Raw genomic sequence first — 14429 nt, 5'->3', positions numbered from 1 at the left:
GGAGAAGGAAGGAGGCGGGAGGAACAGACGCAGAGCCTGCAGCAGAGATTGGAAGGAGCCCGCAGGTGGATCAGAGTGGGAGACCGAAACAGGAGGGAGGAGAGAGGAGGAGGCGGAGGTGAAACGTGACGGAGCGAGGACGGAGACGGATGAGGAGGCCAGACGGAGAGGAGGCGGGAGGAGGCGAACGGATGAGTACACGCACAAGAGATTGAAAAAACTATTCAAATAGAGACAAAGTATAGAAACTGAAATAACATATGCATAAGCACACATTCCCAGGTAGAGGCAGGATATAGAAATGAACGTAACGTATACATGGACACATAATACACAAGCTGATGGAGGAAATAAATGGAAATATAACTAGGTTTGAAAGGCGAGACACAGAACATACTGAAACAGATACATAGACACATGCTGTGAATAACACAGTTGGGAGGGATTAAGGGGATAAATGGACATCACATAGAAAATAGAGGAGAGGAAAAGAAAATAATAAGGGGTACACGGGAGACACTGCACACGGATATGGGAGGAAGGAGGGACAATGAAACATATGAGTCACATTGAGAGGGACCAAGAAAAGAGGGTCTTTGATCAAAAGGAAGGACAGAGCGCTTTTGACCAGGAGCTCGAAAGCAAAAAAAAAAAAACAGTAAGAAAGCTGGACAAATATGACGAGCGATTGGGGGCAAGGGTTTCAAACCCCCAAGCCGTCAGGAGGGGGCCCCTCGTTAGGAGGGCAATTACCCCTCACCCACCAGCAGGGGACAGGGGGGGACACAGGGACCCCCCGAATGCCTTGGGAGCACTTTATGTAAAGTTTATGTTTTTTATTTATGTTAAGCACTATATGTATTCGGTGAAGAGAGCGGAGGCTCCAACCGGAGGGGGGAATGAGTGTGACATGGGGGGGACTGACAGACGAAAGAAGAAGAAAGATGACAAGGGTTAAAGGTATAAAAATAATGTCGTTAAACGTTAATGGAATGAATAATGCGATAAAAAGGGGCAAAGTGATGTTGAAATGTAAAAAAAGTGAGATGGAAGTGATTTTTCTGCAGGAGACACATTTGGTAGCACAGGGTCATGAGAAACTGAAGAGATTTGGATATGAAAATGCATACTATAGTTCCTTTGAACAAAACCCGAGGAGAGGAGTAATCACGTTAATCAAAAACACAGTCAAATTTGAATTGATCAAGGAAGTAAGAGACAAGGAGGGAAGGTTTGTTCTGGTGAAGGGGAAAATGGAGGGCCAAATGGTTACGTTAGTAAATGTTTATGCACCCCCAGAGAGTGAGAGGGATTTATATGAGACCATTTTTGACATGATAGTGTTGGAACTAGAAGGGATATTGATATGTACGGGAGATTTTAACGTAGTACTGAATCACGACCTAGACACCACGAGTACTAGAAAAGGACGGGCGCCCATCAGTAGATATATGAATATTCAGATGACGGAAATGGGAATTACAGACGTTTGGAGGGAGATGCACGCCATGGACAGGGAATACACACATTACTCACACCCACACGTGACATATGCGAGAATAGACTACTTTTTGATGACGACGGGGGACAGTTACAGGGCACGGGAGAGCAGTATAGGAGTAGCGGACATATCGGATCACAGTGCCATATATCTGACAGTAGATCTAGAAGGGAGACGGAGGAACACGATTTGGAGACTAAATGTAGGAATATTAAATAACAAAGGGGTGGTGAGTCAGATCAAGGAGGAGATAGCCAGATATAAGGAAGAAAATGACAACGGGGCGGTAGACCCGAACATTCTATGGGACACACTGAAGGTAGTGATAAGGGGGAAATTGATGGAAAAAACAGCAATGCTGAAGAAGGCCAGAACGGAGACATATCACAATCTGATAGGGAAGCTGAAGAAGCTAGAGGGGAGACACCAGATATCAAAAGAACAGGAAACGCTCGGAGAAATCAAAGAAGTAAAGGCCAGGATAAATAGGGAATTATTGACGGAAATAGAAAAGAAAGCGAGGTTCATGAAACAAACGTACTATGAAGGGGGACCAAAAGCGACCAGACTGTTGGCTAGGAGAATTAGAACGCAACAGAAGTTGAACACGATACACACAATAAGGGATACAAAGACTAATGAAATATTGAGGGACCCAGCTGAAATAGAGAGGACATTTAGAGAATACTATGAGAAATTATACACACAGCCAAAAGCAGCGGGAGAAGAGGAAATAGAAACATATCTGGAGAAGCTAGAGTTACCATCGATAGGGAAAGAACAGAATGAAGAATTAAATAAAATAATTACGGAACAAGAACTGGAAGATGCAATTAGTAGATCTAAAAACAACAAGTCTCCGGGGAGCGACGGATTCCCATCGGAATTCTACAAGACATTTAGAACTGAATTAGCACCCATGTTAGGGGCGGCGTTCAGACACACGATGGAAGAGGGGAAAATGCCCCCCTCGTGGAAGGAAGCCATAATCACCACGATACCGAAGGAAGGGAAGGATAGGGAATTATGTAGTAGTTTCAGACCTGTGTCCATACTCAACGTAGATTACAAGATGTATACATCGATAATATCAAAAAGATTTGAGACGTTTATGCCAGACATTATAGATGAAGATCAAACTGGATTTATTAAAGGGAGACAGACACAGGACAACGTGAGAAAGACATTACACATAGTAGAGGAGATACAAAAACAAGGGGGTAGCGCGGTACTGATTAGCCTAGATGCAGAAAAAGCGTTCGACAGTGTGAGCTGGACATTTTTATATAAAACATTGATGAGGTTCGGACTGAACGAGAGGGCGATGAAGATGATCAAGGCACTATATCAAGAACCGACAGCGAGGGTTAAGGTGAATGGCAGCTTGACGGATAGAATCAGATTAGAGAGGGCTACCAGACAGGGATGTTGTCTCTCACCGACGCTCTTCGCCGTTTTCATAGAACCACTGGCACAACTGATCAGACAGACCGAGGACATCAAGGGAGTAAGGATAAAGGGAACGGAATATAAACTAGGCCTATTTGCAGACGACGTGATAGTATACATGAGGCAACCAGAAAAGAGCTTCCCGGCACTGATGGATCTACTGAAGGAATATGGCCACTACTCAGGATACAAACTAAACGTGACAAAGACACAGACCTTAGCATGGAACTATTCTCCAACGACGGAAATTAGAGAACAGTACGGGATAAGATGGGACATGGACAAGATTAAATACTTAGGGGTGAACATCACGAGAGGGGTGGAGAAACTGTTTGAGGCGAATTATACACAGATAAATCAGAACATAAAGAGAGGCCTAGAGAGATGGACAGTAATGCCCTTGGACTTCAATTCAAGAATAGAGGTCATTAAAATGAACATACTATCAAGGTTACTGTACCTATTCCAGTCACTACCGATACAAATACCACAGAATCAATTCAGGGAGTGGGACAGACTGATATCGAGGTTCATATGGGCGGGGAGAAGACCACGGGTCAGATATAAAACACTACAACTACCAAAGGAAGAGGGAGGGATGGCAGTACCCAGCCTACAAGATTATTACTATGCAGCACAACTGAGAGCAGTGACGTGCTGGTGTAACGACAGATATGAGGCAAGATGGAAAGACATTGAAAAAGAAGGGGAGGGATACAAGGTACAAGCTCTGGTGGGGGATAGGGAACTATTTAAAGAAAAAGAGGGACTATTGGATCCAATCACCAAATGCACCTTGACCATATGGAACAGAGTAGTAAAAACACACAAATTGGAGAAGCAGTCAGGGGTCCTGAGATGGGTAGCACATGACAAGAGATTCAAACCAGGGAGGTTAGACCATGGATTCAGAAGGTGGGAGAGGGGGGGGGCAACAGCAATATGCAAAATGATAGAGAAGGGAGAAATGCAGACACTACAAAAATTAAAGGAGAAATTTGGACTAGAAAACAGGGACCACTTCAGATATCTACAGGTTAGAGACTACTACAACAAAGAAATAAGGGGGGCCAAAGACGAGGAACAGAATGGAATAATAAAGATGATAGTATGGGCATACGAAGGGGGGCAAGGAAGAGTAATATCAGCAATATACCGGGCTATAATGACCAGCAAGGGACACACGACCGATTATATAAGGGAGAAATGGGAGAGAGAACTAGAGATAGGAATAACCGGGAAGGAATGGGGGAACATATGTGAGGTACAACATTCAACAACAGGATCGAGAATATGGAAAGAATTTGGATGGAAAAACATAATCAGATTCTTTATAACCCCAGAGCTGAAGGGAAAATATGCACCAACACAAAAAGCATGCTGGAGGATGTGTGGGAAGGAGGGGGCAAATCACACGCACATATTCTGGGGATGTCAGAAGCTGAAGGGCTATTGGGAGGAGATAGGGGAAGCAATGATCAGAATATTAGGATACGGGCTACCACAAACAGGACTGGTGCTTTACTTAGGAGACCTGACACACGAGGGAATACAAGGGGGGGACAAATATTTAATAAAGATAATGTTGATAGCGGCCAGAAAAGCAATAACGAGACTGTGGTACAAGGAAGACCCACCGACAATAGCAAAATGGGTAGGAATAGTGGAAGAAATACAGGATATGGAAAGGATAACACACATGCTGAGGTTACAGGAAGAGAAATTTGGGGAAAGATGGGGAAAGTGGGAGGATTATAAAAGGAACGAGAACGACATCACAGAGGAAGAACCAAATGCAACACAAGAGAGCGAAGGGTAAAGGAGGAAAGATGTTCAAGCAGGGTCTATGAACCCATGTCACACACCTGTACTTTAGTTAATATTTTCTATTTTGTTTTTGGGATATTACAAGTGCTGAATGCTTTTATACCTTATTATTTATGTCTGTTTAACGGTGTGATATTAAATATTCAGGGATGAGGTGGTTTGTGTATGGGTGAACCAAAAGGCAAAGTGAAAGTTAATAAACAAGAGGGAAAAAAAAAAAAAGGACGAAGGAGAAGGGAAGAAAGAAGCTCAAGGAGGGTCTCTGGACCCAGATCACACATACAAACCTTAGTCAGCATTTATCGTCCTTGAGTAGGAATTACCTGTTTATGCCTGTTTAAGGGAGATACACAATCAACCTTTATATCAAATACCTAGAAAACAACAGTAGGGGAACCAGACAACTAACCATGTGATACCCATGTAAATATTTATGTGCACTGTTTTTTCTTTTTCTTTTTATTGTGATGCTAGTTTCTTCATTTTTTATTATTTATTTTTTTGTAAGTGCTGTCTGTCTAAATAACTGTTAATAAAAAATTTAAGTTTAAAAAAAAAAAAAAATCCAAATGCATATGATCGGTATTATGTTCCATCATGAATGCATGAAATGGGGGGGGGGGGGGTAAGTCGTTTCTGATTAATTGATTGCCAATAACGGCATTCGTTATTACCACAACATAGGCTGATCTGGGGGATGGCTATTAAATCCTTGCACGATCAAGCTGAAATTTACGTCAAATTGCTCTTACCTTTGGCCGGTTGGATTCCAAAAAGAATTTTCCAATTATTTGATCGGCATCTGGTAGATCATATGTCCATTGGCCCATGCCATAATCCTTTACTGCAGTGGTCACCAACCTTTTTAAGCCCAAGATCACTTTTATTTTTTTTTGTGAAGGCAATATCTACCTATTGAAGCGTTGAGAGAAAAAGTCAGCCAAGATTGTACTTTAAACTAAATTACTTTTATTTGCCTGTATTCTAATTACATGCAATGCTTTGGTCCAACATTAAAACGTCAAAGTAGAACTGTAATATGTACTTTCTCAGTCAGTGCTAAGTGCAGTCATCTTATGCAGCATCACTTTTCACATCAAAACAAAAGTAGAACTGTAATGTGGACTTTCTCATATTATTAACATTGACAAACATATTTACAATTAGCATTTTATAAAGTAGAACTGTAATGTGTACTTTCTCAGTCAGTGCTAAGTGCAGTCATCTTATGCAGCATCACTTTTCACATCAAAATAAAAGTAGAACTGTAATGTGGACCTTCTCCTATTAACATTGCCAAACATATTTACAATTAGCATTTTATAAAGTAGAACTGTAATATGTACTTTCTCAGTCAGTGCTAAGTGCAGTCCTCTTATGCAGCATCACTTTTCACATCAAAACAAAAGTAGAACTGTAATGTGGACTCTCATATTATTAACATTAGAAAATGCTAATTGTAAATATGTTTGTTCAAGTTTCTCAAGTTTCAAGTTTCTTTAATAGTTGTCATACAGAAGTACAGAATACTTTTATACAAAATGCTTCTTACTGTTACGCTCCAGAGACTGTGCTAGACAAGATAGTATGAAATAAAATAGTATAGCATGTAAAATAGAAGTAAAAAAAAAATTACAGTGTTCAGTATAGACATATGTACAATGTTCGATGTAGAATAGAAGTAACTGAGTTACCATACAATATACAATATACTATGCAATGTACTAATACAATACTATATAGTGCAGAGCAGAAATGGGATGAGGTACAATTTAGGTACAATTTACAGTAAGGTGTACGAGTTGTAGTGCAAATCCTTTACCAATAAATATAAAGTGTAAAGTGTGTTTAGGTGATCTAAAGTGTGGAGAGTGGGTGCTGCAGTGTGTTGTTTGTTTAAGTGAGTGTGTGCGTGTGGGTGTGTGTGCTGTGTGCATTTGATGGTTGTTGCATAGTGTTTATTGTTCGTTGAGCAGCCTGATGGCCTGGGGATAGAAGCTTCTTCTGAGTCTTTCTGTGCTCTCCTTAAGACTCCGGTATCGCTTGCCTGACCGCAGCAGTTCAAAGAGGCAGTTGTTCGGGTGGCTGGAGTCCTTGATGATTCTCTTAGCCTTACCCCTGCACCGCTTGTTGTAAATGTTCTGGAGGGTGGGAAGCCCCCCTCCAATTGTGCGTTCGGCTGAACGTGTCACTCTTTGTAGTCTGCTACGGTCTTGTGCAGTGCTATTCCCAAACCAGGAGGTGATGTTGCCAGTCAGGATGCTCTCTATTGTACATGAGTAGACGTTCTTAAGGATCTTCTGACTGACTTGGAACTTCCTTAGGCGCCTGAGGAAGTAGAGGCGTTGTCGTGCTTTCTTCACAACACTGTCAATGTGTGTGGTCCATGTCAAGTCCTCGGATATGTGGGCTCCGAGGTACTTGAAACTGTTCACTCTCTCAACCGGTGCCCCGTCGATGCTGAGGGGGCTGTAGTCCTTGACCCCCGACCTCCTGAAGTCCACAATCATCTCTTTTGTTTTGCTGACGTTCAGGGAGAGGCAGTTCTCCTGACACCACTGTGACAGATTCTCTACCTCTTCCAGGTAGGCCCTCTCGTCGTTGGCAGAGATAAGGCCCACCACTACTGTGTCATCAGCAAATTTGATGATTGTGTTGTTCCGCTGTGCCACGCAGTCATGTGTGTACAGGGAGTAGAGGAGGGGGCTCAGAACACAGCCCTGGGGGGCCCCTATGTTGAGCGTGATGGATGAGGAGGTGCAGTTGCCTGCTCTTACCACCTGGGGTCTGCCCGTCAGGAAGTCCAAGACCCACTGGCAGAGGTCATAGTTCAAGCCCAGGTCCCTGAGCTTGGCTATGAGTTTGGAGGGGACTATGGTATTGAATGCTGAGCTGTAGTCGATGAACCGCATTCTCACATAGTTCCCCTGTCCCAGCATTGTCAAAGTAGAACTGTAATATGTACTTTCTCAGTCAGTGCTAAGTGCAGTAATCTTATGCAGCATCACTTTTCACATCAAAACAAAAGTAGAACTGTAATGTGGACTCTCAGGGAAAGATCGAAATTTTTATTTTTTCAGGGAAAGATCTACAGGGAAGGTCTCAAAGATCGACCAGTCGATCGCGATCGACGGGTTGGTGACCACTGCTTTACTGCATAATGAATTTGGCATCCCAAGAAGTATTCCATGCGATCGAGTGAAGCCCTCGCTTCAGACTAACAGAAAAGTCTGCCCGGAGCGTAAACAGTGTGACACCAGTAGGGCTGCACGATTTTGGGAAATAATCTAATTGCGATTTTTCTAACAGATATTGCGATTGCGATTAAATTTGCGATTATAATTATAAAAAAATTTAAGCAGCCCCACAGAGTTTTTTTTTTTTTTTTAACTTTGACCAGTCACCTGGTTCTTTTAGCGTTTATCGCTTTTTCTTCGCATTCATACTTGGTCAAGTTCGACCGACAGAAGCAGGCTGAAAGGGTTCAGATGGGGGGGAAAGACACTCTGGGAAAGGCACGGCTGCCGTCCGGGATTCGAACGCGCTCAGCCCCAGATCCGCGCGAGCGCGGTTGTCCACGGCGCTGAAATAGCACTCGCGGTACGTGGTGAGCTACTGGAGCTCCCCTGCCCCACAGAGGTTTATTGTAAAATGCGGCTTGCATCTGGCCTACATGGTGGGTCTTTTCGGGACACCGAGCCTGAAAATGTTTATTTTTACCTGGGAATCGATACCGGTACCCAACGGTACCTTTTTTTCTGTACTTTACTCTCCCTCTTTGAAGTCTAAACTTCACAACACACAATCTAAAACCCCTTGCCTCCCTCTCCCAAACCGATCTTGTATCTCAATGGGACTTCCTGGTTAAATAAATTAAAAAAATTAAATTTGCGATATTTTTTTTTTATTTGCGATTTGCATCATTCCAAATCGCAATTTCAATTTAAAATTGATTAATCGTTCAGCCCTAGACACCAGGGCCCTCATTCATCAATGTGTGCGTAGAACATGTTCTATTTCCACACGTAAGCACAGAATGTAGAACCAGTGTACGCACAGGGAAGTCGGGATTCATCAACCGTGCGTACACAGGTCCTATCCTCCTCCGTGTTGATGAATACCACTTTGTTCTACCGTCAATGCTCGTGCATGATTATCCATATATGGTCATGAAAGTGAGGAAACACCCCCCATGGGATGTGAAATAATGGACTGACCCGAGCGGAACTCTGAGAAACTTCACGGAGATTGTTCAATGTTCACTGCTGTCGAACCAAGAAGACACTATCGCGTATTATGGGATAAATAAAAGGCGGACTTGTAAACGGTGATGTCAGATATCAACGGCTCCCTAAGACCATTGCTGCAATTCTGCCTGGACAGCTCAAAATACTAATAAAGACCGTTCGTTGACCACTGTTTGGCGTTGGTTGTGTGTCATTATAACCGTGCTGTAATATGAATGCCTTTATTAGTTGTGTTCGATTGGCTATATGATTTTTAGAGTCTACACAATATCACGATGGACCATGCCATAGCCTATGTTCTATTAGGACATGATCTGTGACGACAAATGTTCTAGAATGTTTGATTAAGATATCATACTCTGACAGCATGCCTATGATCAACAAAAACGCGAACTTGAATCCCATCATATACATAGTCTGTCCACTATCTGGTGTCATTGCAATGCGTTTTCTATTCTTTCTTATGCAGTAAAAAGGGGGAAGAACACTATATCGTGGGTGTTCATATGACTCTGCTTACAGCTTCGAAACTCCACTTGTTTCGTTTAACGTAAAGCCTTTTAAATATAATCAAAACGTTCCCGTGTTTCTGTGGTCTGTGCGCAAAATAATAACGAGTTGAGCTTTATGATTTATGATGAATTGAAAATGGGGGACCCTGATGTAAACAAGACGAAAGTCTTTCTCTGGTCTGCATCCCCTTAACAATTGTATGTACTGAGCTGTACTGTGCTGTACCCATTCTGCAATCTGTTAATAAACTTTTCAATCAATCAATCAAGCTACGCGGAGCGCAGTCAGTCAGTAGCCTACACCCCGTATATTCCGATAAGTCGATAACGCTATATAAACCATGCTGCATTCATTCTGAGAGAAAGATCTATTATTCCAAATGCTATTTATAGGGTTTTGACCATAATTACACTACTGTTGCTATTTTACAATGAACTATAATGAACTACGGTTTATACAGAACATGCCAGTGTTATTATGCACAGAAGCTCATTTCCTTGTTGTAATAATATATTCTACCACTGGGCGTCAGCTAAGTGTGGTCCGAGCTGTGCGTAGACATAAGCACAAAGTCAAGTTCAAGTTGAAATTGATGAATCCCACTCTTTGCTTAGAAATGATCGTACGCACAGGGTAAGCACAAATCTGTGCGTAAGACACGTTGATGAATGAGGGCCCTGGTCTGCAACAGGGGTTACTGCATTCTCGAGACAGCGCCACTACCAGGATCTGGCCGGTACTGCACTTTCGGAGTCCCAATATGCCTTTTCCAACCAAAATACAGCTCTGTGACAGTGAATAGGATATTAATATCGAAAGAAAAACTAACCAAAAACGTAATATTACGTGGCTGGCACCCACCCGTTGTCGGGCAAACACGTAATATTATGTGGATGCGCCCCGAATGAGTTACATTTTTCTCCTTCATCTCTCTCTCTCTCTCTCTCTCTCTCTCTCTCTCTCTCTCTCTCTCTCTCTCACTTTATCTCTCTCGCTGTCTCTCTGTCTGTTTCCCTCTCTTGTGTATGTGTCTCTCACGCTATCCCTCTCTCTCTCTCCCTCTCTCTCTCTCTCCCGCCTTCATCTCTCTATCCCTCTCACTTTATCTCTCGCTGTCTCTGTCTGTTTCCCTCTCTTGTGTATGTGTCTCTCACGCAATCCCTCTCTCTCTCCCTCCCTCCCTCCTTCATCTCTCTTTCTTTCTCTCTATCCCTCTCACTTTATCTCTCGCTGTCTCTGTCTGTTTCCCTCTCTTGTGTATGTGTCTCTCACGCAATCCCCCTCTCTCTCTCCCTCCCTCCTTCATCTCTCTCTTTCTTTCTCTATCCCTCTCACTTTATCTCTCGCTGTCTCTGTCTGTTTCCCTCTATGTGTATGTGTCTCTCACGCTACCCCCCCCCCCCCCTCTCTCCCTCTCTCTCTAGATCCACTATGATGGTTGGTCTGAGAGGTTTGATGTGTGGTGTGATAGTGACCTGCCAGACCTCCACCCAGTGGACTGGTGTCAGCGGACCAGCCACCCACTGGAGCTCCCGCTGGGTAGGCTGTGTGTGTCTAATAATAGTAGCAGTATAATAATAATAATAATAGTAACAGTAGTAGTAGTAGTAATACTGATCATAATAATAATAGTAAGTAACAGTAGTAGTAGTAATACTGATGACAATAATAATACTAATAGTAGCAGTAACAGTAGTAGCAGTAGTAATACTGATAATAATAATAATAATAATAATAATAATAATAATAATAATAATAATAATAATAATAATAATAATAATAATAATAATAATAATAATAATAATAAAATAATAATAATAATAATAATAATAATAATAATAATAATAATAATAATAATAATAATAATAGTAGCAGTGACAGTAGTAGTAGTAATAATACTGATAATAATAATAATAATAATAGTAGCAGTAACTAGGGGTGTAACGGTACACAAAAACCACGGTACGGTACGTACCTCTGTTTTGAAGTCAAGGTTCGGTACGGGTTTTCGGTACAGTGGGGGAAAGTTTGGCTTTCCATGTTCCACTCAGGGGTGATGTAGTGTGTGCAGTAACTAATTGTACTTGTAGGGCTGTCAACGAATATTCTATATTGAAATTAATAATCGACTTGGGAAAAAAAAATAGATTGTGAAAAAAACAGACCCCATGTTAGTGGTTAACATACCGTTGTATTCGTTCGGTACACTACACAGCCGTTCGGTACGGTACACACTGAGACTCGTTCGGTTCGGTACAGATATGTGTACCTTTACACCCCTAGTTAGTAACAGTAGTAGTACTAATAATAATAATAATAATAATAATAATAATAATAATAATAATAATAATGTAACAGTAGTAGTAATACTGATAATAAAAATAATAGTAGTAACAGTAGTAGTAGTAGCAATACTGATGACGAGGATGATGATCATAATAATAATAATAACAACAACAATAATAATAGTAGAAGTAACAGTAGTAGTAGTAGTAGTAGTAGTAGTAGTAGTAGTAGTAGTAGTAGTAGTAGTAGTAGTAGTAGTAGTAGTAATACCAATGATGATGATGATAATAATAATAATAATAATAATAATAATAATAATAATAATAATAATAATAATAATAATAATAATAATAGTAATAGTAGCAGTAACAGTATAATAATAATACCCAATTCTTGAAATACATCTTCTGATGCACCTGAACCCATCCATCATCAGTGATGTAACCTCGGGTCTTCCTAATAATATCTCATATATTTCTCTCTCCAGCCCCCTCCCCCCTCCCTTCTGTGTCTCAGGGGGTGTGTCCTACGCCAGGCTGCAGAGGGGTCGGCCACATCAGAGGAGCCAAGTACACCGGACACCACAGGTACTGCAGCACTACTACAATATATACACCACAGGTACTGCAGTACTACTACAATATATACACCACAGGTACTGCAGCACTACTACAATATATACACCACAGGTACTACAGTACTACAATATATACACCACAGGTACTGCAGTACTACTACAATATATACACCACAGGTACTGTAGTACTACTACAATATATACACCACAGGTACTGCAGCACTACAATATATACACCACAGGTACTGCAGTACTACAATATATACACCACAGGTACTGCAGTACTACTACAATATATACACCACAGGTACTGTAGTACTACTACAATATATACACCACAGGTACTGCAGCACTACAATATATACACCACAGGTACTGCAGTACTACTACAATATATACACCACAGGTACTGCAGCACTACAATATATACACCACAGGTACTGCAGTACTACAATATATACACCACAGGTACTGCAGTACTACTACAATATATACACCACAGGTACTGCAGCACTACTACAATATATACACCACAGGTACTGCAGCACTACAATATATACACCACAGGTACTGCAGTACTACTACAATATATACACCACAGGTACTGCAGCACTACTACAATATATACACCACAGGTACTGCAGTACTACAATATATACACCACAGGTACTGCAGTACTACTACAATATATACACCACAGGTACTGCAGCACTACTACAATATATACACCACAGGTACTGCAGTACTACAATATATACACCACAGGTACAGCAGTACTACAATATATACACCACAGGTACTGCAGTACTACTACAATATATACACCACAGGTACTGCAGTACTACAATATATACACCACAGGTACTGCAGTACTACAATATATACACCACAGGTACTGCAGTACTACAATATATACACCACAGGTACTGCAGTACTACTACAATATATACACCACAGGTACTGCAGTACTACAATATATACACTACAGGTACTGCAGCACTACTACAATATATACACCACAGGTACTGCAGTACTACAATATATACACCACAGGTACTGCAGTACTACAATATATACACCACAGGTACTGCAGTACTACTACAATATATACACCACAGGTACTGTAGTACTACTACAATATATACACCACAGGTACTGCAGCACTACAATATATACACCACAGATACTGCAGCACTACAATATATACACCACAGGTACTGCAGCACTACTACAATATATACACCACAGGTACTGCAGTACTACAATATATACACCACAGGTACTGCAGCACTACTACAATATATACACCACAGGTACTGCAGTACTACAATATATACACCACAGGTACTGCAGCACTACTACAATATATACACCACAGGTACTGCAGTACTACTACAATATATACACCACAGGTACTGCAGCACTACTACAATATATACACCACAGGTACTGCAGCACTACTACAATATATACACCACAGGTACTGCAGCACTACAATATATACACCACAGGTACTGCAGCACTACAATATATACACCACAGGTACTGCAGTACTACTACAATATATACACCACAGGTACTGCAGTACTACAATATATACACCACAGGTACTGCAGCACTACAATATATACACCACAGGTACTGCAGTACTACTACAATATATACACCACAGGTACTGCAGTACTACAATATATACACCACAGGTACTGCAGTACTACAATATATACACCACAGGTACTGCAGCACTACAATATATACACCACAGGTACTGCAGCACTACAATATATACACCACAGGTACTGCAGTACTACAATATATACACCACAGGTACTGCAGTACTACAATATATACACCACAAGTACTGCAGCACTACAATATATACACCACAGGTACTGCAGTACTACAATATATACACCACAGGTACTGCAGTACTACAATATATACACTACAGGTACTGCAGCACTACTACAATATATACACCACAGGTACTGCAGTACTACAATATATACACCACAGGTACTGCAGTACT

At 41.3% G+C, this 14429-nt stretch overlaps 1 protein-coding gene across 2 annotated transcripts in view; it reads left to right on the top strand.

Moving 5' to 3' along the window:
- The window catches only part of l3mbtl4 (L3MBTL histone methyl-lysine binding protein 4), a 75388-nt gene that overhangs the window by 36678 nt on the left and 24281 nt on the right, over nt 1–14429 (top strand). For both annotated transcript variants that reach the window (XM_084326500.1, XM_084326501.1), the window contains exons 11-12: nt 10962–11076; nt 12311–12410. In XM_084326500.1, coding sequence (XP_084182626.1) covers nt 10962–11076; nt 12311–12410 — 215 coding nt within the window. The remainder of the gene's footprint in view (nt 1–10961; nt 11077–12310; nt 12411–14429) is intronic.

The sequence above is a fragment of the Notolepis coatsorum genome, assembly GCF_963971535.1.
Source record: "Notolepis coatsorum genome assembly, chromosome: 12".
Taxonomy (NCBI): domain Eukaryota; kingdom Metazoa; phylum Chordata; class Actinopteri; order Aulopiformes; family Paralepididae; genus Notolepis; species Notolepis coatsorum.
The sequence above is the reverse complement of the archived record's forward strand: the minus strand, read 5'-3'. Positions and strand labels throughout refer to the sequence as shown.